The 26,079-nt window shown below is 44.1% G+C and overlaps 2 protein-coding genes across 3 annotated transcripts in view; one reads left to right on the top strand and one right to left on the bottom strand.

Annotated features, from left to right (window-relative positions):
• Positions 1 to 8,254: 8,254 nt before the first annotated feature.
• Positions 8,255 to 15,266, bottom strand: KLF18 (KLF transcription factor 18). Of its 2 annotated transcripts, none has more exons than XM_077845266.1 (3): positions 14,979 to 15,266; positions 9,377 to 10,745; positions 8,255 to 8,557 (listed from the first exon to the last, which is right to left on the bottom strand). In XM_077845266.1, the coding sequence occupies exons 1-3, from the start codon at positions 15,249 to 15,251 to the stop codon at positions 8,382 to 8,384; spliced, it is 1,818 nt and encodes a 605-aa protein (XP_077701392.1). In that variant the 5' UTR covers positions 15,252 to 15,266; the 3' UTR covers positions 8,255 to 8,381. The 2 variants fall into 2 exon arrangements, with proteins under 2 accessions (XP_077701392.1, XP_077701393.1); XM_077845267.1 differs by lacking the exon at positions 14,979 to 15,266 and adding an exon at positions 14,386 to 14,582.
• A 2,941-nt stretch (positions 15,267 to 18,207) lies between these two features.
• DMAP1 (DNA methyltransferase 1 associated protein 1) overlaps positions 18,208 to 26,079 on the top strand; it is a 47,028-nt gene continuing 39,156 nt past the window's right edge. Inside the window, exons 1-2 of the mRNA XM_077845276.1 lie at positions 18,208 to 18,324; positions 19,597 to 19,787. The gene's annotated coding sequence lies outside the window, so the exon portion shown is untranslated. The remainder of the gene's footprint in view (positions 18,325 to 19,596; positions 19,788 to 26,079) is intronic.

Here is a 26,079-nt window from a genome sequence, read left to right as displayed (position 1 = left end):
CACTGTCCTTGCACACTGTTAGAACTTGCATTGTATTCACTCTCTTTCATTCATCAAAAAATTTATTGGGTGTCTACTGGGTGCCCAGGGGCCTCATTGATGGGGATACAGTGGCCAAACGGTCAACTGGATCTTCGCTCCTCCTGGAGCTCTAAGCTAATTGCAGGAAACACTGACTCAGAAACAGATGATTACAATTGCATTTGGAAAGCCCATCTTGTTTGCCTTGGGTGGAGAATGAATGGATTATTCTGGGTTGAAGAGCATTATTTGCATTTGGGGAAGGTGGAGGATAGTGGTTTGTACAGGTAAGCAGATTATTGAGAACTGGTTGGGATATAAGGTACGTGAGCTGAAAAGAACTTCTGACTTCATTCTATAGGTCACCTCCCAACCCCCACCCCCACCCCCACCCCCGCCACAACTGCTGGTGGCTGGCTGTACTGCCGGCAACTCCTGCCCTTGGGTGCATTTGATGATGGTCCTGCTTTTGTCAGGAAGGTGCTGGGGGATGCCTGGCTTGAGGCTCTGGGGCTGTAGCTAATGCCTTCCCAAAGGCAACTTTCCTGGGTGCGGCTTGGGTCCAAAGGAGAACACACCCTCCTACCTCTGGGTTGACGTAAATTCAGCCACCCTCTGCAGACTGGGGATACAATTTTTAAAGAGACTCCTAGGTTCTGGGGCAATGGGGATGGAAGCCTCCTGCAAAATGAAGCCCTGAGTGGGTACAGAAAAGGTGTAAGGGGTCAGGTGGGGAAGTGATAGGAGGGATGACACATAAACAGGCTTTTAGAAAACAGGGATGACACGTAAACAGGCTTTTAGAAAACAGTGGCACATCTATTCCCCTGTGCAAGATAAGAGTGGCTTTTCCAATAAGTTTTTTCTTTTGGCTTTCAGGTGTTCATTCATTCATTCACTCAAGTCTCCCTTGCTGACTCATACCTCAACACTTAACACAAGTATGTGTTGAGATAAAAGATAAACAGGGCCTCTAACTTTCAGTTTCCTCTTTCCTTCCTCCTTTTCCTTTGCCTGGTTCATAAAAAAACATTTTAAATAGATAATATGTACATGTAAGTACAAAATTCAAAAGGTAGAACATATTATTTAGTGAAAAATCCTCCTACTGCTCTTGAGCCTCTCTCCTTGGAAGTGATGCTACTTTTGGTTATGTGCCTTCCAGACCAATCTGTAATACATAAACAGTGGATAAACAGTGGATTATTCACACTGTTGGCTCTCTTGCTGTCTTCACTTACCAGTACATCTTGGAGACTTTTGTGTAATTAAATAGAGAACTACCAGAATCTTTTAAATGGATGCATAGAATTCCATTGTATGGATGTACCATATTTATTTCATCCATCTTCTACTGCAGGATGTTCAGCTCATTTGCCACGAAACAATGCTATAATCTTGAGAAAGTTGTTTTTTTTTCTTTTAATAGATAAATGTATTGCCATTGCAATTATATAAATATTTGGTCTTACGGATTTATTCTAATGCCTTTTGGAGAGCATTAAATAAACTATTTTAGAGCAGTTTTATTTACTTATTTATTTTTGAGAGAGAGAGAGCTTGTGCAGGGCATGGGGGGAGAGGGAAAGGAGGGAATCTTTTTTTTTTTTTTTTTTTTTAAGATTTTATTTATCTGACAGAGAGAGAGAGCGAGCACAAGCAAGGGGCAGTGGCAGAAGGAGAAGCAGGTTCCTGCAGAGCAGGGAGCCTGATGCCAGCCTCCATCCCAGGATTCTGGGATCATGATCTAAGCCAAAGGCAGATACTTTACTGACTGAGGCACACTGGCACTCCTGGAGAGTGAGAATCTTAAGCAGGCTACATGTCCAGTGTGGAGTCCTACTCGGGGCTCAATTTCATGACCCCTGAGCTGAAATTGAGTTGGATACTTAACTGGGCCAACTCACTTAACTGAGTCACCCAGGTGCCCCTATTTTAGAGCAGTTTTAGAAAAATTAGAATGATAGTATCTAGAGTTCTCCTATATGCCATACCTAGTTTTCCTTATTAACATCTTATATTAGTATGATATATTTGTTACAACTGATAAACCAATACTGATACATGTTTATTAACTAAAGGCTATACTTTATTTAGATTTCCTAATGTCTTTTTTCTCTCTGTCTCTTTTTAAAAAGATTTATTTATTCATGAGAGACACAGAGAGAGAGAGAGAGACAGAGAGGCAGGGACACAGGCAAAGGGAGAAGCAGGCTCCCTGCAGGAAGCCCGATGTGGGACTCAATCCCAGGACTCCAGGATCACACCCTGAGCCAAAGGCAGACAATCAACTGCTGAGCCACCCAGACGTCCCCCTAATGTCCTTTTTCTGTTCTGGATCCTATCCAGGAAAGCACATTACATTTAGTTATCACGTTTCCTTTGGATCCTCTTGAGGCAGTGACAGTTTCTCCCACTTTCCTTGTTTTTGGCAACCTTGACAGTTTTGAAAAGCACTAGTCAGATATTTTGTAGAATGTTCCTTGGTTGGGATCTGGGTTGTTTTGCATGATTTGGCTAGAGGTAAATGATGTGTTTTTAGGAGGAAGACCACAGAGGTGTAAAGTACCATTTCCAGCAAATGCATTTAACATAAGATCCAAGTACACTTTCATAGCTCTTTGGTCTCTTCCTTTCACACACCAGTGTGTTGGTAATGGGCCACACATGCCCATGTGCATATGTATTTCTAGCCCAGTGGCCTCCATTCAGAGGCTTCCTTATGGGGTGCTAGTGATCTGACTCAGTACTTTTCCACTCTGAGCCCTCCTCCCCTTCCTCCCTCAGATTCCCCAGGTCCATTAAAAGGCAGGAGCCTTTCAGTTTGGGGCTCCTCAGCAGTGAGTTAATTCCCCTGTCTGTATCCAACTGACTTTACTTGGGAGCTTTAGGTAGTCAGCATCTCTCCTTTTCACCTCTTGCTTGCACTATCACAGTAAGTAAATAAAGCCTTGATTTTTACCTGCAGTTTGTCTCATTATCCTGATTAACCATCTTGGCACCCTGGCAATTCAACAAATTGATGCAGCAAGATGGATGGCCGACTGAGCACGAAGCCTTTCTGGAAGAATAAAACACCTGAGGGTCCCATGGGCACTTCTGCGGCCATACCAATAGGACTTGGGGGTGCTAGTGGATTATTTACAGAAAATTTTCAGTTTTAAGGGGAAATCATTGGTCCCTTTTAGCCCTCCACTCCTTGGCTGGACTTGCCCACAGGGTCAAATTTGAAATTCAACAAAGGGAACTCTAGGAAAGCTAGGGAATCTGTTCCCCAGCTACTGTTCATGGTCCTTCAGAAACGGGACCAAAAACTGTCAGAGAACATACATGCTGAATTGCACCTGATAACTATTGGCTCTAAGCAGATTGCTGATGCCAAGGGACATCCTGCAGTGTAGTGTGTTATAGAGACTCATGCCTTCAAGTGAAAGAGTGTAGAGGCCTTTGCCCTGTGGCTCAGACACCTAGAGACTTGGTTAGTTAGCCTCCACAATGAACAAATCATCTTGTTAAACTTAGTGATGGAGAGTGGTGCCTTGTGGGGTGCATTGTCACAGACTGGTCTTTTGAAGTATCCTAACAGTGGGCAAACATCCGAGACTTCCTTCCTCAATGGGTACTATTTGGCTCCAACAGGTCGTCCCACTCATAAGTTCCTTGTTTGGACCACACTTGCAGAGGCTCTAATGTCCCTGCAAACCATCTTTGTGCTTCTGTTTGCAATGAGGGACTAAGGACAGTAGATGGTCAGATTTTTAGCCAAACTCAGATTTCCAAGTTTGTCCATGCTACCCCTGCTGGCACTGGTCACCAGGGCTAGTTAAACCTCTTCATGAGATCAGGTCAGTTCACCCATGATATAGTCCAAGTCTTAACTGACAAATTCCTGGACATGGAAAAAGCAGCCAGGGGCTAGAAAGCAAAGATTAACCAGGAGAGTGGCGTAAGAGTAATAACCTAGCGCCCTCTCCTGGACAGCCTGGGCAAGGCCTTTCCAGAAAGATCTCTGAATTTGGTTACTTTGTGACAGTCTCAAAGGAGGAAATTGATAGGGCAAGGAGTTTAGGGCCTATGGGATACTTGATTAGCAGCTTCCTCCCAGTGAGCCTAGAAATGAATGGGGAAGTGCCACGAATCTTACCCAGATCTCTTGGCATTCAAAATTAACAAGACTTTGGGACAGTCCAAGGCCCCTCTCTTTCCATGAGGGGTCAGAGGCCCTACACCAAGGTCAAGGTTCAACAGGGATGTGGGGGAGAGTTGCACTTCTTGGGTCCTTGGATGTTGGTGAACAGGTGACTGTGATCCCCAAAATCCTAGCTCCAGGATAAGGGGGAAACATAAAGCTCTACTACTGGGACCCTTGTCCAAGCCTAGCTATGGGTGGGTCCTTTTGGGTCCCTACAAACTTCCTTTGCTATATGACTCACTAGTGAATGTATTATCAGTATAGAAGTATTGTCTAGGTATTGTCTATGTCTATAGATGATTTGCCTTTGCCCCAAATCCCTGATAAGAACTGCTGCATTTTAGTGGGGCATGTGAATGAACTTACCGAATTACCAACCAGTGCCTAGTACCACTCACTGTCTGTCCAAGACAATACTGGCTGCATGAAGGAGAAAAATAAACCACCCAAATTGCCGATCTCAGGGAAGCCAAAATTCCGTGAGACGATTTCTTCATTCAGTAAATCAGTTTGGCCTGTACATAAGGCCTCAGGTATCTGGAGACTCATCATTGATTAGAAGAGGTTCAGTGCCAGTCCTGGAAGTACCTGGTATCATGTGTCACAGAGGCTACTGCCCAAGCTGAAGAAACTTGGTATGCAGCAACCACTTTTTCTAGAAAACACTTTTTCTAGCATCCTCTCTCCACCCAGATGATCCAGATCAAATTCGTCTTTGTGTGCAACACATTGCAATACACTTTTAATGTTCTATTACAAGGCTGCCTAAATTCTCCAGCTCTCTGCCATCAATGTGATCTGGAAAAAAGTCCTGCTCCTGGAAGGAGTATTCGCCTTTGTTTTATCGATAACATCCTCCTAGTGGGCCCACATAAGGGCACCACCCCCAAGAACTGGATACCCTATTGAGCAACATGTAAAAACACAAGCAGAGGTCATTAACACAGGCAAGGCACAATGATCTAGTACCCAATGGTAAGTGTTATCTGGGAGAGGGTGTCATGTCTCATTCCAGAGATGATTGCCCTGACAAACATAAAGGAGACCTAGTGATTAGTGATCAAAGTCACTCTAAGTAGTGTATCAGGCCTGCCTAGAGGAATGAATATAGCCATGAGTCCCAACAGCTGCCAAGCCAGAAAAAGATACATAACTAATGGTGCTCTCACATAATGTAGGGATCTTGGTGGCATCCATCTACTGGTTACCAGAAAGAACGCTACCTTAGAGTAGGGCCTTTAACAAAATACCTAGAGGCCCTCCAGTGGGCCACCCTAGTTGACCCTCCCTTAGGCCCCATGGATCCACATTTACCTTTGAGTTACAGGTCTCAGCAAACTCTGAGCTCACTGATGACAGCCTATGGCAGAACGGTGCCATGGGCTAGTCACACCACTTGGTTTCTGAATCCATAAACTCCTGGAGATGGCTGAAAGGTACACACTCTTTGAGAAGCAATTATTGGTTGGTTAGGGTCTTTCTGGTACTTCAACTGCACCAGCCTTATTAATGTGGACATGATACATTGCTACGACTGGATTCTACAGGAGCAAAATACCTCCCTAAATGTAAACTCACTCCTGTCAGAGAAGGAGGCAACAAGAACATCTGGGAGAGAAGTGCAGGATCTGCTATCAGAGTTATTTTGTCTACAGTGGCGGTGGCCTTCTTCTCTACTCACTCCTGCCCTATATAGGCTGTGTGGTTATTCTCACTGTCCTCCAATTAGAAAAGGTTATATAATCTCTGTCCTTGCTCCTCGTTAAGATTATTACTCATACGATCTCAACCTCAACTCATCGGCCCAAGTAGTGTTGGCTAACCACACAGGCCTCGGCTTTCTGCTGGCTAGTCAAGGAGGTTCTGTGTAATTACCAACATTTGGATCAACAAATCTGGCAAAACAGAACATTAGGTGGCTTAGACAGAAGGCCTCTTGGCTCTCTAGGGTAGATGCTAATGAGCTATGTATCTTTTTCTGGCTTGGCAGCTATTGGGGCTGGAGCTATTCACTCCTCTGGGCAGGCCTGATATGCTACTTAGAGGGACTTTGATCATGGCCCTCAGACTGATTAACCAGACTTCTTGCAATGTCTGGCTCATTTGAGTCTATAACGGAGTAGTCTATGCTTCCCACTAGGGCCCTGAAAGATCAAGGGGTGCAGCTGAGGAGTCCAGTCTAAGGCTAGATCAAGGGGTGCAGCTGAGGAGTCCAGTCTAAGGCTAACATCCTATTTGTGACCTTTCAGGTCTAACCATAGGTAATTATAAGACCTTGGCTGCCCTCCCCACACCAGACTTGGTGCACGGCAGGTGGACTACAATTTTCTGAAGGGAGCTGTTGTCGAGAAGTCACTACACAGGCCAGGCCTGCTCCTAGGCATATCTGGATTCCGAACCTGGGCATCTCTATTCAGAAGTCTCCTTACTGGGGGACGTGCTGAGGTACTTTTTTTTCCCCCATCTGGCTCATTACTTTTCCAACCCTAGCACTTTCCTCTCTTCCTCTATTACCCCTTCCAGAAAAAGGTAGGAGAATCTTTTTGTTTAGGGCAGTGAGAGAATTACCCCCATCTGCATTGCATATCCCTTAGCCCTTGCCCGGTGCTGTTTCACGGGGAAAGATGGGACACTGGAGAGCTGACACCTTGTCTTTTTGCATCTTACTTTCTCTGTAGCAGGAAGTAAGCAACTTTTTGTTACTTTCAGTTTGGCTCGTCCTAATTGGCCAGCTTGACACCTGACTGCATACCACTGGGTGATGGGCTCTCACAGATGTTCACATTTTTATACTTATAACTTACATATATTATTTCATGCAATACCAAACACAACATTTAAGATATAACTTCAAAAATGCTGTCCAAGTCCCTTAAAGACTCAGGGATCTAGTGTCTGGGGGTGAGGTGAAAGTGGGTGAATGAAGAAGCATCTCAAATGCAGCAGGGCCGGGATGTCTGGGTGGCTCAGTGGTTGAGCATCTGCCTTCGGCTCAGGGCATGATCCTGGAGTCCCAGGATCGAGTGTCACATCGGGCTTCCTGTAGGGACCCTGCTTCTCCCTCTGCCTTTGTCTCTGCCTCTCTGTGTCCCTCATGAATAAATAAATAAATAAATAAATAAATAAATAAATAAATAAATAAATAAAGTCTTTTTAAAAAATGCAGCAGGGCCAATTGGAAGCCCTGGGGGATTTGTGGTCCACTTCCCTTTTAGGGCTCTGGGTAGAAAGTGCTTTTCAAAGTGCTCCTTTTGGAAATAAGGAGTGGGATAATATCACATCCTTGACTTTACCCAGACCTTTTTGCCAGGGGGATATTCTATAAGCTGGAAGGGAGTTAAGCCCTAAGAGCGCAGAACCTTTAAGAGCTGGAAAAGGACTAGTCAGTAGGGAAAATGACAGAGCTTCTCGAAGCAGTTATCAAATCATGCCCATACAGAGAAAAACAGACTGCAGGTCACCCCACTTGCAGAAGCAATGAACCAAAGGGCCCAAGGCCCAGTGGCAAGGATAGCCACCACATGACCACCCCTGTTCCAAAGCTATCACTCCCTGTATCCTGACAGAATATGGAGAAGGTAGGGGGCAAAAGAGACACTTTTTTTTTTTTTTTTTTTTTCAAAAGAGGCACTTTGCCTGAGAGAAGAAACAGTCGTGACTGGAGGTTCAACTTTTGAATAGATTTAGTACTCATCCAAATGAATTTCATTTAATTGTAGACCATCTTACACTAGAAGTGACCAAGGGTCTCCCTTCTCTTAACCACATTAAAATGGATACCCAGAGAAATATGAGCTCAGATACAGAATGCTACATTCTTTACACATCTGAACTGTGTATAAATTTCATCACCTACATATGTCCACTTTTACATGTACAAATAGAGGCAAATGCACAGAGCAAGATCTTGAAGGATTGATAGCACAGGATAAAAAGTTAAAGTTGGAGTGGGGAATGAATGAAAAGTGCTTCTGATTCTATTGAAATGCATATATGTGTTCCTTGTGTGTTTCAGAAAGAAATAAACAAAAACCTTACAGATAATATTAAGCACTTATTATAGGCTGTGACAGTGCTAGATACAGAGCAAACAAAAGCTTAGTAGACAGAATTGTTCAGCTGTACCCGTTTCTTCATAGCCTGATGAGTATATAGTCACAGGTGAACATTATCTGTGGATTCTTTGATGCTGCTTCAAGTGATCAGATCGTGCAAAATTCCTGTTGCATTTAGTACACAGGTAGGGCCGCTCCCCACTATGCTTTCTCTTGTGTCTGTTGAGCTCATCCGAACGGGGGAATCTCCATGTGCATCCTTTCACATTGCATTTGTATGGCTTTTCCCCTGGATCAGAAAAAGAGAAATTTGTCATGCTTCTGGGTAGCATGGGACAGGGAAGCTGAAAGTGAACAGAGAAGATAAAGGGTTTAAGCATGTTGGAGTAGGAGATGGAGAGCCAGAGGAGAGGAGACTGGAGGTGGTGAGTGAAAGAGGAAGACTAGGTGGGATCCCTGGGTGGCACAGCGGTTTGGCGCCTGCCTTTGGCCCAGGGCGCGATCCTGGAGACCCGGGATCGAATCCCACATCAGGCTCCCGGTGCATGGAGCCTGCCTCTCCCTCTGCCTATGTCTCTGCCTCTCTCCCTTTCTCTCTCTGTGACTATCATAAATAAATAAAAAATTAAAAAATAAATAAAAATAAATAAAAAAAAGAGGAAGACTAGGAAGGCAGCGCAGGTTGGAAGGATGAGAGAAAAATTGTGAAGGAGGGAGAGGAAGAGAAAAAGAGAAATAGGAAAAGCAAGGGTCAGCAGGAAAGTCAGTGGGGGAATAATGAGGTCGGGAGTGGGCATCTGTTGGGCCTTAGGAGAGGTCCATGAAAGGTCAGTCCCAGGAGAGGTAGAGTCAAGACCAGCCTTAGAAGGTCAAAACCCTTCCACTTATTCCCATCATCTCAGCACAGTTAACAACACAAAAGGCTGCAGCCAGGTTGGCTCTCCCCCAGAACTATATAGTTCTCTTTCTAGAACTGCTTTATCCACCCTTTCAAACAGGTCAGCCTTTTCTAGTCTTCTGAGCTCCCAGGCTTAGAGAGAGGTGTCAACAATCTCAATGATCCCAAAGTTTTATAAAAGCACATCCCTATCCCTCAGCCCTCACTCACCAGTATGTTTGCGTTCATGGATTCGGAGGTGGGAAGGCTTAGTATAGGATTTCCCACAGTCCTGGTATGTGCAAGTGTAGGTCTTCAAAATGTCAGGCTTCTTCTGGAATTTACTTTTCTGGGTTTTGATGTTGCATTTCTGCTCTTCTAGGTATTGTCCATGGGTCAAATGGGAACTTGAAAAGTACAAGAATCCCGGGTATGGCTGTGGTGAGGATTGATGTGGTATCATATGGCCTCCATCTCCATATAGGTTGTAGTCATCAGTGAAGGTTCTCATATGATCTCCCTTATACATCATCATCTGACTTCCATAGGGGGTCTGGACACCACTGCATGTTGTTATCTGGCCCCCAGGGAAGGTCTGGTCACCAATGAAGGTCATTGTATAGCCCCCTTTAAGAGTTGTCATCTGGCCTCCACAGGGGGTCTGGTCACCACTAGGGGTCTTCATCTGACCCCCATAGGGGATCTGGTCTCCCCTGGAGTTCATCTGTTCTCCATAAAGGGTCTGGTCATCATTAAGAGTATTCATCTGGCCCCCATACAGGGTCTGGTCCCCACTGAAGGTCATTTGGCCTCCATAGAGGGTCTGGTCACCAATGTAGGTCTCCATCTGACCCCCATTGAGGGTCTGGCCCCCACTGAAGGTTATCTGGTCTCTATAGAAGGTCTGGTCATCACTGAGGGTCATTATCTGCTCTTCACACAGGGTTGCCATCTGGTTCCACTTCAGGGTATAGTTATTATTGGAAGTAATTTTATGGTCCTCAGTGAAGGTCTGGTTACCACTAAAGGTCATCATGTAGCCCTCTTTAAGAGTTATTACCTGTCTTTCATAGAGGATCTGGTCATCACTGGTCATCATCTTCATCTGGCTGCCTTCATTGGGGACTGCCATCTTGTTTGCAGTGATAGTTATCTTTTGGCAATCGGTGAATGTTTTTGGGTTGTCAGTAGTATCTGTCATCCAGGAGGTTGTTGTGGGTTTTCTCTCATCAAACATCACCTTTCGGTTCATGAAAAAAATTTCACTTAGGTCTCCAGGGGGCATATCAAGGGCTTTAACGGTGGGTGTTGTTGAGTTCTGAACAAGGACTGTCCCAGGATTGTTAGAACATGCAGAAATCATCATTGTGGACTTCAAAGGAGTCATCACCCTCTGGGCTGACTCATTTTGGTTGTCCTCACCATAGGCAGTCAGAGGTGTATATATCTGTGGTTCTGGTGCAGCTGCGGTTCTTGCCTTATAGGACTCAGAGACTTCCTTGAGAAATTCCTCAATTTCCTCAATTGTTTGAGGTAAAGAGTCCATGGAAGTCTCTCTGCTGTTGCAGGATGACTGAACTAGATCTTCAGTCATAGGATCCTGGAAAAAAAGTTAGAAGTTCAGGGTTCTTACCTTACTGAGTCCCAATTCCACATACCTTCCTTTCCATCTGTGCTGATTCTACCCTAGTCTGCCCCATCATCATCTCTTGCCTAAAAACCTGCAGTTGCCTCTCTCTTTTTTTTTTTTTTTTTTAAGATTTTACTTATTTATTAATGAGAGATACAGAGAGAGAGGCAGAGAGAGAGAAGCAGGCTCTACGCAGGGAGCCCGACTCAGGACTCGATCCTGGGTCTCCAGGATCAGGCCCTGGGCCGAAGGCAGGGGCCAAACCGTTGAGCCACCAGGCGTCCCTGCAGTTGCCTCTCAATTGGTCTTCCTGAGTTTGAAATAAGAAGGAATATAGGGACACCTGGGTGGCGTCCTAAGTGGTTGAGCATCTGCCTTCCACTCAGGTCATGATCCTGAGGTCCTATGATGGAGTCCCACATTGGGCTTCCTGTTCAGTGGGGAACCTGCTTCTCCCTCTGCCTATGTCTCTGCCTCTCTCTGTGTGTCTCTCATTAATAAATAAATAAAATCTGAAAAAAAAAAAGGAGTATGCCACAACATAACAAAGGCCCTGTATGACAAGCCCACGGCTAACATCATACTGAATGATGAAAGGTTGAAAGCTTTTTCTCGAAGATCAAGAACAAGAAAAGGGTGCTCATTCTCACTACTCCTATTCATCACGGAAGTCTTACTCAGAGCAATTAGGCAAGAAAAAGAAATAAATGGCACCCAATTCAGAAGGGAAGAAGTAAAAATGTCTTTGTACAGATGATGATATTATATACAGAAAACCCTAAAGACTCCACCAAAAAACTGCTAGAACTAATAAACAAATTCAGTCAAGTTGCAGGATACAAAAATCAATACACAAAAATCAGTTGTGTTTCTATACACGAGCAACAAACTATTGAAAGAAAAAATTTAAAAAACAATCCCATTTACAAAAACCTTACAAACAATAAAATTCTTGGGAATAAATTGAACCAAAGGTGAAAAAACTTGTACCCTGAAAACTGTATGACATTGAAGGAAGAAACAGAAGAAGACACAAACAGAAAGCCATTGACTGCTCCTGGATTATTGTTGTAATGTCCATACTATCTCAAACGATCTATAGATTCAAAGTAATCTCTAACAAAATTCCAACGTCATTTTTCACAAAAATAGAAAAAAAGATTCAAAATAACAAAAGCAATCTTGAGAAAGAAGAACAAAGCTGGAGGCATCACCATTCCTGATTTCAAATATGTTACAAAGCTTTAGCAATCAAAATAACACGGTACTGCCATAAAAACAGACACAGACCAAGAAAACAGAATTGAAAACACAGAGCTGAACCCATACCTATAGGTCAACTAATCTTTGACAACGGTGCCAAGAACACACAATGGGGAAAGGATGGTTTCTTCCATAATGGTGGGAAAACTGGGTATGCACACGCCAAAGAACAACGCTAGACCCTTTTCTTACACCACGTCCAAAAATTTACTTGAAATGGGGTGCGTGGGTGGCTCAGTCAGTTAAGCATCTGCCTTCTGCTCAGGTCATAATCCCAGAGTCCTGGGATTGAGCCCCACATCGGGTTCCCAGATCAGAGGGGAGCCCGCTTCTTCCTCTCCCTCTGCCTGTTGCTCCCTCTCCTTCTGCTCTCTCTCTCTCTCTCTCTCTCTGACAAATAAACAAAATCTGTTTTAAAAATTTACTTGAGGGATCCCTGGGTGGCTGCCTTTGGCCCAGGGCGTGATCCTGGAGACCCGGGATCAAGTCCCACATCGGGCTCCCTGCGTGGAGCCTGCTTCTCCCTCTGCCTGTGTCTCTCCCTCTCTCTCTCTCTGTGTGTACTCATGAATGAATAAATAAAATCTTAAAAAAAAAAAAAATTTGCTTGAGGGACGCCTGGATGGCTCAGCAGTTAAGCTCTGCTTTCCTCTCAGGGCGTGATCCTGGGGTTCAGGGATCAGGTCCCACATCCGGCTCCTGGAGGGGAGCCTGCTTCTCCCTCTGCCTCTCTCTCTCTCTGTGCCTCTCATGAATAAATAAAATCTTTAAAAAATAGAAGAAAGCGGGTTCCCTGGGTGGCGCAGCGGTTTGGCGCCTGCCTTTGGCCCAGGGCGCGATCCTGGAGACCCGGGATCGAATCCCACGTCGGGCTCCCGGTGCATGGAGCCTGCTGCTCCCTCTGCCTGTGTCTCTGCCTCTCTGTCTCTGTCTCTGTGACTATCATAAATAGGTGAAAATTAAAAAAAATAAAAATAAAAAAAAATAAAAAAATAAAAAAAATAGAAGAAAGCATAGTGAAAAAGCCCCTTAACATTGGTCTCGGCAACAACTTTTTTGATACCAAAAGCTCAAGCACCGAAAGCAAAAATAAACAAGTGGGACCATATCAAAGGGAGACACTTCTATACAGCAAAGGAAATAATGAACAAAGTAAAAAGCCACCTGTGCAATGGGAGAAAACATCTGCAAGCCATCTGTCTGATAAGGGGCTAATATCTAAATATATGGAAAAGTCATACAACTCAATAGCAAAAAGACAAACAATTCAATTGAAAAATAGAAGATTTGAAAAGACGTTTTTTCCAAAGAAGATACACAGAATGGCCGACAGGTATTATAGGAAAAGGTGTTGATCATCACTAATCATCAGGGAAATGCAAATATAAACCACAATGAGGCAGCACCTCATTAACTGCTGGAACTCCTATTATCAAAAAAGATAAGAGATAAAACACTTGGGGGAGGATGTGGAGAAAAGGGAATCCTTACGCACTCTTTTTGTTTACTTATTTATTTGAGAGAGAGAGAGGTAGAGAGCATGAGTAGGGTGAGGGGCAGGGGGAGAAGCAGACTCCCCGCTGAGTAGGGAGCCCCATATAGAGCTCAATCCCCCAAATCCCAAGACCTGGGAATCTTTACCTGAGCCGAAAGCCGACATCGGATGGACTGAGCCACCCAGGCACCCCCCGCCCCCCATCCCTGCACACTGTTGTTGGAATTCCTAAATCGATGCAGTCGTTGTGGAAAATGGTATGGAAGTTCCTCAAAAAAGAAATAGTGGAGCTACCGCCTAGTCATTCCTTTTCTGCGTATTTATCTGCAGGAAATAAAATCAGGATCTCAGAGATATCTGCACATCCACGTTCACTGGAGCTAAGATATGGAAACAACCCGAGGGTCTGTGACCAGGGCGAATGGCTAAACGAAGAGAATGGGGGTGTGTGTGCATTACGATGGAATATTATTGGGCCACTAAAAAGATGGAAATTCTAGCATTCCTGACAGCAGGGGTGAACCTGAAGGGCATCATGCCACGGGAAATCGGCCAGAGGAAGACAAATACTGTATCACTTCTACGTGGAACATAAGAAAAGAGCAGTCCAAAGCAGAGGAGTCCGAGAGGAGGGGAGCGGGAGAGGTCGGTCCCGGGGCACGAACTGGAGGGGATAAGCTCCGAGGAGGTGACTGGGCTCGAGATCGCGGTAGGTGGGCTTGAAATTTCCTAAGAGAGTGAGTAGGTCGCAAGCATTCTCACCTACACAACTAAGGGGACCACGTGAGTGATAGATGTGCTAATTACCCTGATGGCAGGGCTCATCCACAACCTGTACACACATCAGATTACCCTGCCGTCCGCTTCAAATGCCTTGGCGGTTGTCAGTTCACTTCGATGAGACCAGGGGAGGAAAAGAAAGAGATTTTTCCGAAAAAAAAAGAAAAAAAAAAAAAAAGGGAAGGAAGGATGGCGGGAAAGGAGAGAGAGGAGGAAGGAGTGCGTCCCCGGCTCCACGTCCGGCGGCAGATGGCTGGTTTGTAGCAGGACCAGCCGGGCCCACCTGCCCACCCTGCCCACCCTGCCATCCCTGCCCATCCCTGCCACCCCCCGCCCCCGCGGTCCCTCCCGCGACGTCTGCGCGGCCGGGCCCAGGGCCGCGGGCCCCCGGGGGGCTCCGGGCAGGCAGCCGCCAGGCCCTCGAGAGCCGCGGACGGACGAGCAGCAGGCCCAGCCCTCGGTGCCCCCGCTGCAGGCCGCGTCCGCCGGGAGGGGGGCGCCCCCGGGGCAGGCCGGGCACGGGGCGCGGGGCTGGGGGTGCCCCGAACACGCCCTCGAGGGAAGGAGCCCTCTGCGAGGTCCGGCCCCCGCCTCCGCACGCGGGGCTGCGGCTCCCGACGGCCCACCTGGGGGGCCCGGGGCTCCCCCACCCCCCCGGACCTCACCATCGGCGGCTCCGGCGCGAGGACGCGGGGCGAGGCCGGGCGCGGCGGCTCCGAGGCGCCCGGAGCGCGGCCTGGCTCCATGTGCTGCCCGCCGGATGCGCCGCGCCCGCAGCTTCGCGCCCTCGGCCGGCCACGCCCCTCGGGGCGGAGCCGGGGCGCATCCCGCCACCTGTGCGCTCGACCTCTCGCGACCGCGGCCCATCGCGTTACCTGCCAGGCGGCCCCCGCGGCCCCACCGGGCGCCCGGCGCGTGGCGCGGCCCGGCCCCCTCATCCCCGCCACCGGCCCCCGAGGTGGGTCTTACGACGTGAAAACTGGAGCTCCGAGCCGTTAAGGCGAGTGGTTGGCCGCGGCTCGGCCGATCCCGGAGCTGAGAACCGGGCCTTCGACTCCGAGGATCTGCGCTGGGAATCCGCGCCTCGGCCTGCGAGGCCTCGGTCCTAAATCCCATCAGCCACTCAGGCCCGCAGAGGCCATCTCGTTGCTGTGGATTTAATCAGATTACTTCCAGGGTAAAACTCAACAGATTCCATCAGGTCGCCTGGAAATGGTAATGGCATTCTCGAGGCCCATCTTCCTTCCTCCAGTCCTCAGATCCTCAGCCAAGGGACGCACGTCTGGGGTTGCACGAGTGACTCCTGACCTCCCCCGAGACTCGCCTCTAGGTCTCCGCTGGGTCCCCACCACCGAAGGCCTAACTGTCACCAACTAGCCTTGGGGCTTTAGTGATCCCCAGAAAGTCCCGCCCTAGGGCCACCCCCACCCCCTCCAGCCTCAGGTCTCTAAAATTTTTTATCCAAGTGGCCCACGCCCCTTTGCCTGGGGCTTGGGATGGGTTGAGAGGTGCGGGGAGAGGAGCCGCAGGGACTCCCAGACCCTGGCTGGGGCTCTCGGCTGCTGGAAGGCCGCCCCGAGGAGCTGCCGCCGTGGGATACACTTGTAATCCCTACTGATTTCTCACTTCATCCCCAGGCAACTACTAATCTGCTTTCTCCCACGATATTAATGTTTTTATGTGCTGTTAAATACATAGAAGTGTCATTATTCACCACTTATTCTGAAATTTGCCTTTTTTCACGGGATGTTAGGTCTTGACATCCATTCATGTGAATAGTGAATTAGCCTTTTAACTGCTGCTCTTGCCCTTTGTAGAAATGAGGAGGGGCCTCCAAGGGGTCTCAGGGCCCTCACGAGAGAGACTGGCTTCTCTGATTCTGAAGCAACGCAAGTAGGGAAGCGTTTGGTGTGAGCACAACCACCAAGGCAAAGGAAAGGCGGTTCCTCTGGAGGTTACCTTCGAAGAAGTTGGGAAATTACCATTGGATAAGGGAGGCCAGTCTACCCTCATAGATGCCTGGAAAGTCAAGGGTGTAAACCCCTCAAATTTGTTGTCGCTGATTGAATTCGTATTGAACTATTAAAGGAGTGCAGCAAATAGTTTGAAGAAGTTAATCTTTAGTACTCTGAATCCTAAGGCGATTTTCTGTTTCAGAAAAAAAGAAAAGTCCCAGGCAAGTGAAAACTTTTTTTCACTTGGACTAGAATGAGTTCTAAAACTTTGGGTAAGGGGCACCTTTACCCAAAAGGTGGCTTAGTCAGTTAGGTGTCTGTCTTTGGCTCAGGTCATGGTCCCAGGGTCCTGGTTGGAGCCCTGGGTTGGGCTCCCTGCTCAGCAGGAGCCGGCTTCTCCCTCTGCCCCTCCCCCTGCTCTCTCTCTCTCTCTCTCTCTTTCTCTGCCAAATGGATAAATCTTTTAAAAGTAAATAAATAAAACTTTGTTTAAAAGGTAAACATCACATTCTAATAAAAATTTGGAACTTCATGTAAATAACCGTGTAAACAACTAAGTTATTAGAAACATGTTAAATAGTATTCACCTAATTCCTTTGCCTGAAGAATGTGTCTGATAAGAAAAGTTAAGCCGCCTTTGGCGCTCAGGTCACTGCTGGGTTGGAAATACAGAGTGAAGATGTGCAAGTTGATACCAGATCAACAATTACGAGTCATAAGAAAGGTTTTAAGAAAGTCTTTTGTACTAAGACTTTTTTTTTTTTTTTTTAAAGTAGGCTCCAGACCAAATGTGAGACTTAAATTCACAACCTTGAGATCAAAGTCCCATGCTCTACCGACTGAGCCGGTCAGGCAGGCGCCCTTCTACTAAGACTTTTAATTGAGATTCAGGAAGTGAATGAAATCAAGGTAATCAAAATTTCATCACTATTAATTAAATATATTCAATCAAGGCAAACTCTTTGATAAGTTAAACTGGAGAGTCTGGGGTTTAAAGGATGGCTGTATGACTCCTAGATTTCAACTGCGTGTAAATAAACATGCAAACAGCCTGATTTATGTAAGACTCTATTTGATTTCAATAAAAAGGCTAGATTAAAAGAATCACCTAAATTCCTTAAAATTGCCTTGTGAGGCAAATAGCTTATTATTATTTACACTAATATGTAAGAATCCTAAATGTAAACACAGGTGTACAATTACCTTGAATTATAACTTAAATAGACAGTACGTTTATATGGAAGCAACCTGAGGGTGCATCATAGATGAATGGGTAAAGAAGATGTGGCATATGCATACAATGGAATATTACTAGCCATTAAAAAAAAAGATTTTTTTTTTAAAAAGATCTTAAAAAAAAAGATCTTCCCCTTTGTGACAAACTGAATGGGTCCAGAAAATATTATGCTAAGTTAAATAAGTCAGAGAAAGACAGATACCATATGATTTCACTTGGAATCTAAAAAACAAATGAACAAACCCCAAAGCAGAATCAGATCCATCAATACAGAGAACTGGTGGTTGGTTACCAGAGGGGTTACCCTGGCTGAGGTGAGGGGTGGAGCCAAATAGGTGAAGAGGAGTGAGGGATGCAGGCTTCCAAGTTTTGGAATGAATGAGTCACAGGAATGAGTCACAGCACAGGAAATATAGTGGATGATACTGTAATAGGTATGGGGAGAACTGGTAGCTACACTTCGTGGTGAGGATAGCATAATGTATAGAGATGCTGTATCACTATGTTGTACACTAGAAACTAATGCAACATTGTGTGTCAATTATACACTTAAAGCAAAACTGGTATCTTTATAAAGTTTATCCTTGTAAATCTCAGACAAAAAATGAAAATTATGTGAGCCTATGAAATAATGGAATAATGCTAACTATACTAATAGCATAAATTTTGTTGTGTTATTTTTTAGGATTTTTTTTTTTTTTTTTTTAGAGAAGGGGAAAGTCTGCAAGCAGGGAAAAGGGCAGAGGGAGAGAGAGAATCTCAATCAGACTTCTGTGCTGAGAAGATCACAGAGGGGAAGTGCCCTATCAGAGGTACACGGTATGAACATGACTTATTTCTCTTTGGGGTGGAAATTACATTATGGTAATGTGGGACTTTATCTCTTTGCCCTGACAGTTTTCCCCACATTGTGGAAATGGCAAACAAGGCAGTTTTTGCTGCATTGTTGAACAACACCAGAAGAATTAGGAGCAAAGCAATTTTTTTCTTCTAAAAGCACATTTTTTTTTCTAAAATGTTTTTGAGGAGACATTGCCTTAGGACACCCAAGCAAGAGGAGGAGCAAACTTTTGGTAATATTCAGTGACTGTCTAGGCAGGGGGCACGGGCAAAAAATAATCTGGAAGCAAGAGAGAGCCTGGATAAAGAAAAGTCACCAAGAAAAAAACAGGCCAGTTTACAACTTCACAACAGAGAGTAAAGGTGACTGAGGAATGGCTATACCCTTGCCTGTGTTATTCGTCACATCAATGTTTATTACATCCAGGCAGAAAGTGACAAGATCATTAGACGCTTCCACTCTTTCAAGCAGGAGAAGCCTTCTTTCACCAATGTCTCAAGTTGGACTATCCAAAAATGTCATGCCAGTCAGTCCAGATGGCAACACGCTTGAGGCTAGGAGAGGTACTTGGGTAAGGTCAAGGCAGGAGAGATGAAAGCCAAAGAGCATTTTTCTACCAAGTTTTGAGCACCAGTTCTGTACCCAGAGTCCAATTCTTTTTCATTTGAGCTACCAATCTCTCTCTTTCATACATTTCTTATAATTTCTAACTTCATTATACATTGACAGTTGTATACGTATGTCTATCTGCGTGTATTTATACAGTCATGTCAAACAATAGGTTTGAAATAATGATATTATTCAAAGCTTTAAACTGTTTTATTTTTTTAATGATTTATTTATTCATGAGAGACACAGAGAGAGAGAGAGAGAGAGGCAAAGACACAGGCAGAGGGAGAAGCAGGCTTCCCACAGGGAGCCCAATGTGGGACTCGATCCTGGATCCTGTGAGCTGAAGGCAGACACTCAGCTGCTGAGCCACCCAGGCATCCCAAAACTTTAAATTGTTTTAAAACAAAATTAACTACTATGTTTTGTTCTGGGACAGAGTTACACAAAATAGTCTATTGGTTGACAGGAGCAGCATCATGTCAGAGTGTGTTAAGTTCAGGTTCTCCAGGCCTACCCGAGACCTACTGAATCAGAATCTCTGGAGGTTAGCCCCAGAATCTGTATTTTAATAATAAGCTCACCAGGTGGTTCTTATAAATAATAAAGCTAATGCAAAGATGCACTATTTTTTTTCAAAGATTTTATTTGAGAAGGAGAGAGATAGCAAGAGAGAGCACACCAGCAAGGAGGAGAGGGAGAAGCAGATTCCCACTGAGCTGGGAGCCAGAGGTGAGGCTGGATCCCCAGCACCTGGGACCATGACCTGAGCCAAAGGCAGATACTTAACCGACCACGCCACCCAGGTGCCCCAAAGATGCACTATTTTAAGGTAATGATTTTAAGACATGGATTGACTTTACATGACTTAAAAAAATAGAATGTGTTGTTTGATTTCCACAAATTTGTGAATTTTAAAACTTCCCTTCTGTTCTTGATTTCTAACTTCATCCTGTCAAGGTCAGAGAAAATGCTTTGAAGATATTTACTTTTTAAAAATTTATTAAGAATTGATTTGTGGCTTAATATAGGTTCTATGTTGGAGAATGTTCCACGGGCACTTGAAAAAGAAGTATATTTTGTTGTTGGGTGAAAAGTTTGATAGTTAGAACTGTTTTTTTGTGTGTGTTGTTCAAGTCCTCTCACTTATTCTCTGGTTGTTTATTGAGAGTGGGGTATTAAAGTCTCCCAACAATTACTGTAAAATTCTATTTCTCTTTTCAATTTTTCAGTTTTTGCTTTATGAATCTTTGTTATTGCATACATAGATGTTTATAATTGTTATATTTTCTTGGTGTATCAAAACTTTTATTAACGCACAACATCCTTCTTTGTCTGTTGTAACCATGGAGCCCAAAGTAGGCTTGAACTCGTGACCCTGAGATCAAGGGCTGAGCTGAGATCAAGTGTTGGACACCCAACTGACTGAGCCACTCAGGCATCTCATTTTGTAACTGTTTTGTCTGGTATTAGTTTAGCAACTTCTCCTCCATCTTGGCTACCACTTGTATGGAATGTCTTTTTCCTATTCTTTCACTTTCAACCTATTTGGGTCTTTGGATCAAAGTGAAAGTTTTTTATAAACAGCATGTGTTGGATCATGTGTTTTAAATCCATTCTACTAATCTCTGGCTTTGGAGAGTTTAATCCATTTACATTTAATGTAATTACTGACAAGAAAGGATTTAATTCTACTGTTTTGCCATTTGTTTTCTATATGCCTTATAGGACTTCCCCCCTCATCTCCTGCACTACTGTCTTCTTTTGTATTTAGTTGTTTTTTTGTAGGTTTTCATTTCTTTCTGGTTTCCTTTTGCTTATATTGTTTAGGTATTTTCTTTGTGGCTACCATAGGGACTATCTTTCACATCTCAAAATTTTAATGCTCTAATTTGAATTTATGCCAGCTTAACTTCAATAGCATATACAAACTGAGCTCCTATGCAACTCTATTCCTCTTTCAGAAAGAGCTGGCAAGAACGATATTGCCTGAGTTGGGGGCATGTTTGAACTTGCTTTCCTACAGCCTTGGTATTATAGGTAAAGTGTCCCACAACTCCTTTTGTAGATGCTATTCCACTGTTTCTTGTACTGAATGTTTATGTTATGTATTCCTGAGAATACAATGCTGTACTGATTTTCCCCTTGTTAAGTGACTTGGTCTTTCTGCTTAGAGTCCCTAAGAATTTTTTTAATCTTTAAAGACTGAAAATTCTACCTGTCCTGAGTTGATTTCTCCAGGCAAATGTGGTGCTTTTAAAAGATAATAAAATATGCATGCTTGGATCCTATTTAATTTCAAAACACTTTTTTGAATTGGAATTTAAAAATTAGTTCCATTCCACTGTTTTGCTTTTCTTTCTCAGAGACTCCAATTATACATCTGTTGATCCTCCTTGCCTATTTTCTGTATCTATTGCTTTCTGATCTTTGAAAAAAAAACTCCTTATTTTTGAATCATTTTCTTGGCTTCTTTCACTTATATTCTCTGTATCCTTTACTGTATTTTCAGCTAATTTATTCTCCCTTGGACATTGGTAATTTAACCTTCATTTCTGAGATAATTTTACCTTTTTCAGTCTCTTTCCTAAACTTATCAGCTACATTTTCCATCATCTTCTGGTTTGGTCCATTCTCTATTTTTGCATTTTTGTTTCTTGTGATCCAACAACACCCTCACCCCCACCCCCTGGCCATATCTACAATTGCTTTTTCAAGTATTCTAAATTCAGGTTGGATCATTATTTTGCAATTTTCCCTTGCCTCATGATAGGAATTTTTCTGAGTGTTTTCATCTGACAAACATAATTGATTCTCATTTTTAACACTTATATCTTTGATGCTTGATTTTAATTTTTTTGTTCATATTTGGAATGTGTTGTTTTTTTTCTCAATGAATCATTTGAAGGAGGAATTTCTGGAGGGTAAAGAGGGAAGGTTTAAGTATTTTTACTAATGCTCAGTTCAAGAGTTCCCTCTTCTGTTGCCACATTGTAGGGCTGTTTCTTTAATGTAGGATACCTTTATTTCTAGTCAAGCTTTCTCTGATCTCATATATTTAAGAAAAATCCTTATTCTGAGCTACTTCTTTCCTTTTCTTTTTTTTTTTTTTTTTTTTTTTTTCTTCTTTCCTTTTCTTCATCATCTATGGAAACCTTTTGGGGCCACTGCTATCTTTCAGGGTGCCTCCCTTTTTTCCCATAGAAGTAGTACTTCCAAAGGTCACAGGCACTTTCCAAGCCACTTCCTGTGACTTCTCTATTGCTAGTGCTTTAACACATCAGTCTCAGATCTGCTCTCAGTAGTTCCCTTCAGGATGGGTTCCTTTCCTTTGAGGGGTGAATCTTGTTGATATTACCTATGTTCTGCCACTGGTAGGACTACCCACATTCTCCACTCTTGCACAGCCACGTCTATTGGGCTCCAGCCCCAGTTCTGCTAGTCACTGGCATTTATCTCCCTCCTTTTCTCTTGAATTGGAATGTGTAGTCTTTCCTGTTTGTGAATTATACTATGAGAATAAGTTCTGGGTGTTTTTATTTGCTCTCAATTTTCTATTTGATGGTTAGAGGGAGATGTGGCAAATATCAGTTCTAGGCAGCATCCACCATCATATGGTAAAATTCTACTGATCGTTAATTTGAGGGTTCTTCCTTATAAGAACTAAAATTAAATTATCATGTCAGATGCTTTAGCAGACTATAGGTAAACCAAAGTGGATCTTTGACTTATGTCAGAGGGAAACCTATTGGCAAGAAGCACATTGCCTTTCTTCATCATTAGGAAACTACCTATTCTAGAGGAAAATTCATGGATAAAGTATATAGTTGTTTTTTTTTTTTTTTTTAAGTTCAGTGAATATATTTTTAAAAATCATGAATGAGGGCTGCCTGGGTGGCTCTTTCAGTTAAGTGTCTGACTCTTGATTTTGGCTCAAGTCATAATCTTGGGATCATGGGATTGAGCCTCATGTTGGGCTTCAAGCTCAGCACAGAGTCTGCTTGTCCCTCTCCCTCTGCTCCTCCCCTTGCTTGCCCTTACTATCTATCTTTCTCAAATAAATAATTAAAATCTTAAAAAAAAATTATGGATGTGTTGGATCTGCCTTTTTAAAATTTATTTATTTATTTATTTATGTATTTATTTATTCATGAGAGACAGAGAGAAAGGGAGGGGGGGACATAGGCAGAGGGATAAAGAAGCAGGCTCCATGCAGGGAGCCTGATGTGGGACTTGATCCTGGGACTCCAGGATCAAGCCCTGAGCTGAAGGCAGATGCTCAACACCTGAGCCACCCAGACATCCCTGGATCTGCTTATTTGAAAGGTTATTTTCACATGGCAGGAACCCTAGGTCACTCTGGTCTTCATGTCTTTCATATACTAGGTGGCACCCAAGTCAAAGGTCTGTCCCCATATTCCATTTCTTTCTTTTTTTTTTTTTTAATTATTTATTTATTCATGAGAGACACAGAGAGTGAGAGAGAGAGACGCAGAGAGAGGCAGAGGGAGAAGCAGGCTCCCTGCAGGGAGCCTGATGTGGGACTTGATCCTGGGACTCCAGGGTCATGCCCTGGGCGGAAGGCAGGCGCTAAATCGCTGAGCCACCCAGGGATCCCCGCCATGTTCCATTTCTGATAAGTTTTGACAGGTGTCTCTTCAGAAAAAATAACTTTTTTAAAGATTTATTTATTAGAGAGAGAAAGTGAGCAAGAGAGGAGAGAACACAAGCTAAGGGAGAGGAAGAGGGAGAAGGAGGAGCAGACTCCCGACTGAGCAGGGAGCCCAATGTGGAGCTCAGTCCCAGCACTATGGGATCATGACATGAGGTGAAGGTAGACACTTAACTGATTGAACCACCCAGGCATCCCTCTTCAGAAAATTTTAATGCTATGGGAATTTCTAATTAAATTGTGACTTCTGGGGACACCTGGGCGGCCCAGCGGTTGGGCATCTGCCTTTGACTCAGGATGTGATCCTGGAGTCCTGGGATGGAGTCCTATATCAGGCTCCCTGCGTGGGGCCTGCTTCTCCCTCTACCTGTGTCTCTGTCTCTGTCTATGTCTGTGTCTCTCATGAATAAATAAATAAAATTTAAAAAAATAAATTGTGACTTCTACCTCTCCCAATGCAAATATTACCTTAGGGCTATTTTGCTTTTTTTTTTTTCCATTCTGCTTTTAATTAAATCCTTCCTTTACTGTCAACCTATTGAGTCATAATTCCCTTTAGAAATCTCCATTGGAGATGCCTGGGCGGCTCAGTGGTTGAGCGTCTGCCTTTGACTCAGGTCATGATCCTGGGGTCCTGGGATCAAGTCTGGCATCAGGCTCCCTGCTCAGTGGGGACTCTGCCTCTCCTGCCTATGTCTTTGCCTTTCTCTATGTGTCTCTCATGAATGAATAAATAAAATCTTAAAACAAAAGAATCTCCATCAGGTGACCTGGTGGAGAATTTCTAGAAGACACCACACCCACAGGGCAGGAACTTCTGTGTTAGTAACTGACTAAATTTCCAGTGTCTACTTCTGAAAATCCTATTTCAATGACCTTTAAACAACAAGAACTCCTCCTTCTGTGCCTCTTTCCTTCTGGTCTTGACATATTAGGTTGAATTATTTGTTCTGTTTTACCAATTAAAATAGGTTTTGTGTAGGATCCTTCCAGAAGCCCTCTCTGAGTCAGGGACCCATATGGAAGTGGCTTAGTAAGGAAAGTCCTCAGGAGAACAAGTGAGGGAGTGGTGAAGCAGTTTCCCAAAGGGGCAGGAACCAGAGTCAGATTGCGTGTGATGCCCCAGACACACCTGGACCTGCTGGGAGCTCTAGGGTAACAATTAGGCTTCAGTTTGTCCTGTCCTAAAGACAGAAGCTTTTGTACTCCTAGCCAATGACTGCTCAAGGGCTGGGGTGGGAGGTCAAGTGGATTTGTAATACTCCCAGGCACTTCCAACCCTCTGCACTGTGAGGCGGAGTTCAATGGTGTGTGGGGGTGGGGGAAGGCGAGGAGCAGCAGGAGTCCAGTGCTCAAGGGCAATCCTCAGAAAGCTGCAAGTGAGTGTAAGCTTGTAGCAGCAGAGCGTGCAGAAGCTGGAGGAAGGGTGTACAAAGCTGATAAGTGGGAACTGAGAACATGGGTGGGTGGGGGGAAGCCCTGCAGTGACCACTTCTTGCAGATCAATCTTTTCTCAAAGTACCTGTTATGCGCTGAATTGCTTTTCCCCCAAATTCGTATGCTGAATTCCTAACCCCCAGTTGGCCTTAGAATATGACTGTATTTGGAGATTAGGTCTTTAAAGAGGTAATTAAGTTAAAATGAGGACATTAGGATGAACCTTAATCCAATCTGACAGTTATCTTTATAAGACAAGGAGATTTTGACACAGACAGATATACAGAGAAGACCGTGGGAAGACCCAAGGAGAACAGAGACATCTACAAGCCAAGGAGAGAGGTTTCAAAAGAAATCAATCCTGACAACACCTTGATCTCAGCCTTCTAGCTTCTAGAACTGTGAGAAAATAAACTTCTATTGTTTAAGCCACCCAGTCTATGGCAGCCCTAGCAAACCAATATATATCCTTTGCATCAAGAAGCAGAAGAAGGTATCCCTTCTATAACTATATCACTTTTAACAAACAAACATCCAACAAGAGCCTTTCTGTACCTAGATACTTTGTAGGAAGGCCACAAAGTTAGTAAAAATACTTATATTTTATTTTATTTATTTATTTATTTTTTTAATTTTTATTTATTTATGATAGTCACAGAGAGAGAGAGAGAGGCACAGAGACACAGGCAGAGGGAGAAGCAGGCTCCATGCATCGGGAGCCTGATATGGGATTTGATCCCAGGTCTCCAGGATCGCGCCCTGGGCCAAAGGCAGGCGCCAAACCGCTGCGCCACCCAGGGATCCCTAAAAATACTTATATTTTAATTCAATATTTCTACTCTCTTAATGAAACGTTACTGCCTTCATTTCCAGTTGCCCCTAATTCAGCCACAACACTGTCCAACATGCCAACTACTGCTAAGTATTTTATAATAACTTATATAGCTTGATTCTACCTTCTTTGTTCCAACCTACGTAAAAGACATTCCAAGGCCTATGTATTTTACCAAACGAT

The sequence above is a fragment of the Canis aureus genome, chromosome 13, assembly GCF_053574225.1.
Source record: "Canis aureus isolate CA01 chromosome 13, VMU_Caureus_v.1.0, whole genome shotgun sequence".
Classification (NCBI taxonomy): Eukaryota; Metazoa; Chordata; class Mammalia; order Carnivora; family Canidae; genus Canis; species Canis aureus.
Note: the sequence above shows the minus strand (reverse complement) of the source record. Positions and strands in the feature narration are given on the sequence as shown.

Coding starts and splice junctions, on each gene's coding strand:
- KLF18 (XM_077845266.1), bottom strand. CDS start 15,251: ATGAGGGGGCCGGGCCGCGCCACGCGCCGGGCGCCCGGTGGGGCCGCG. Junction 10,746..14,978: donor TCGCGCCGGAGCCGCCGATG/GTGAGGTCCGGG, acceptor CTTTTTTTCCAG/GATCCTATGACTGAAGATCT. Junction 8,558..9,376: donor CCATGAACGCAAACATACTG/GTGAGTGAGGGC, acceptor TTTCTGATCCAG/GGGAAAAGCCATACAAATGC.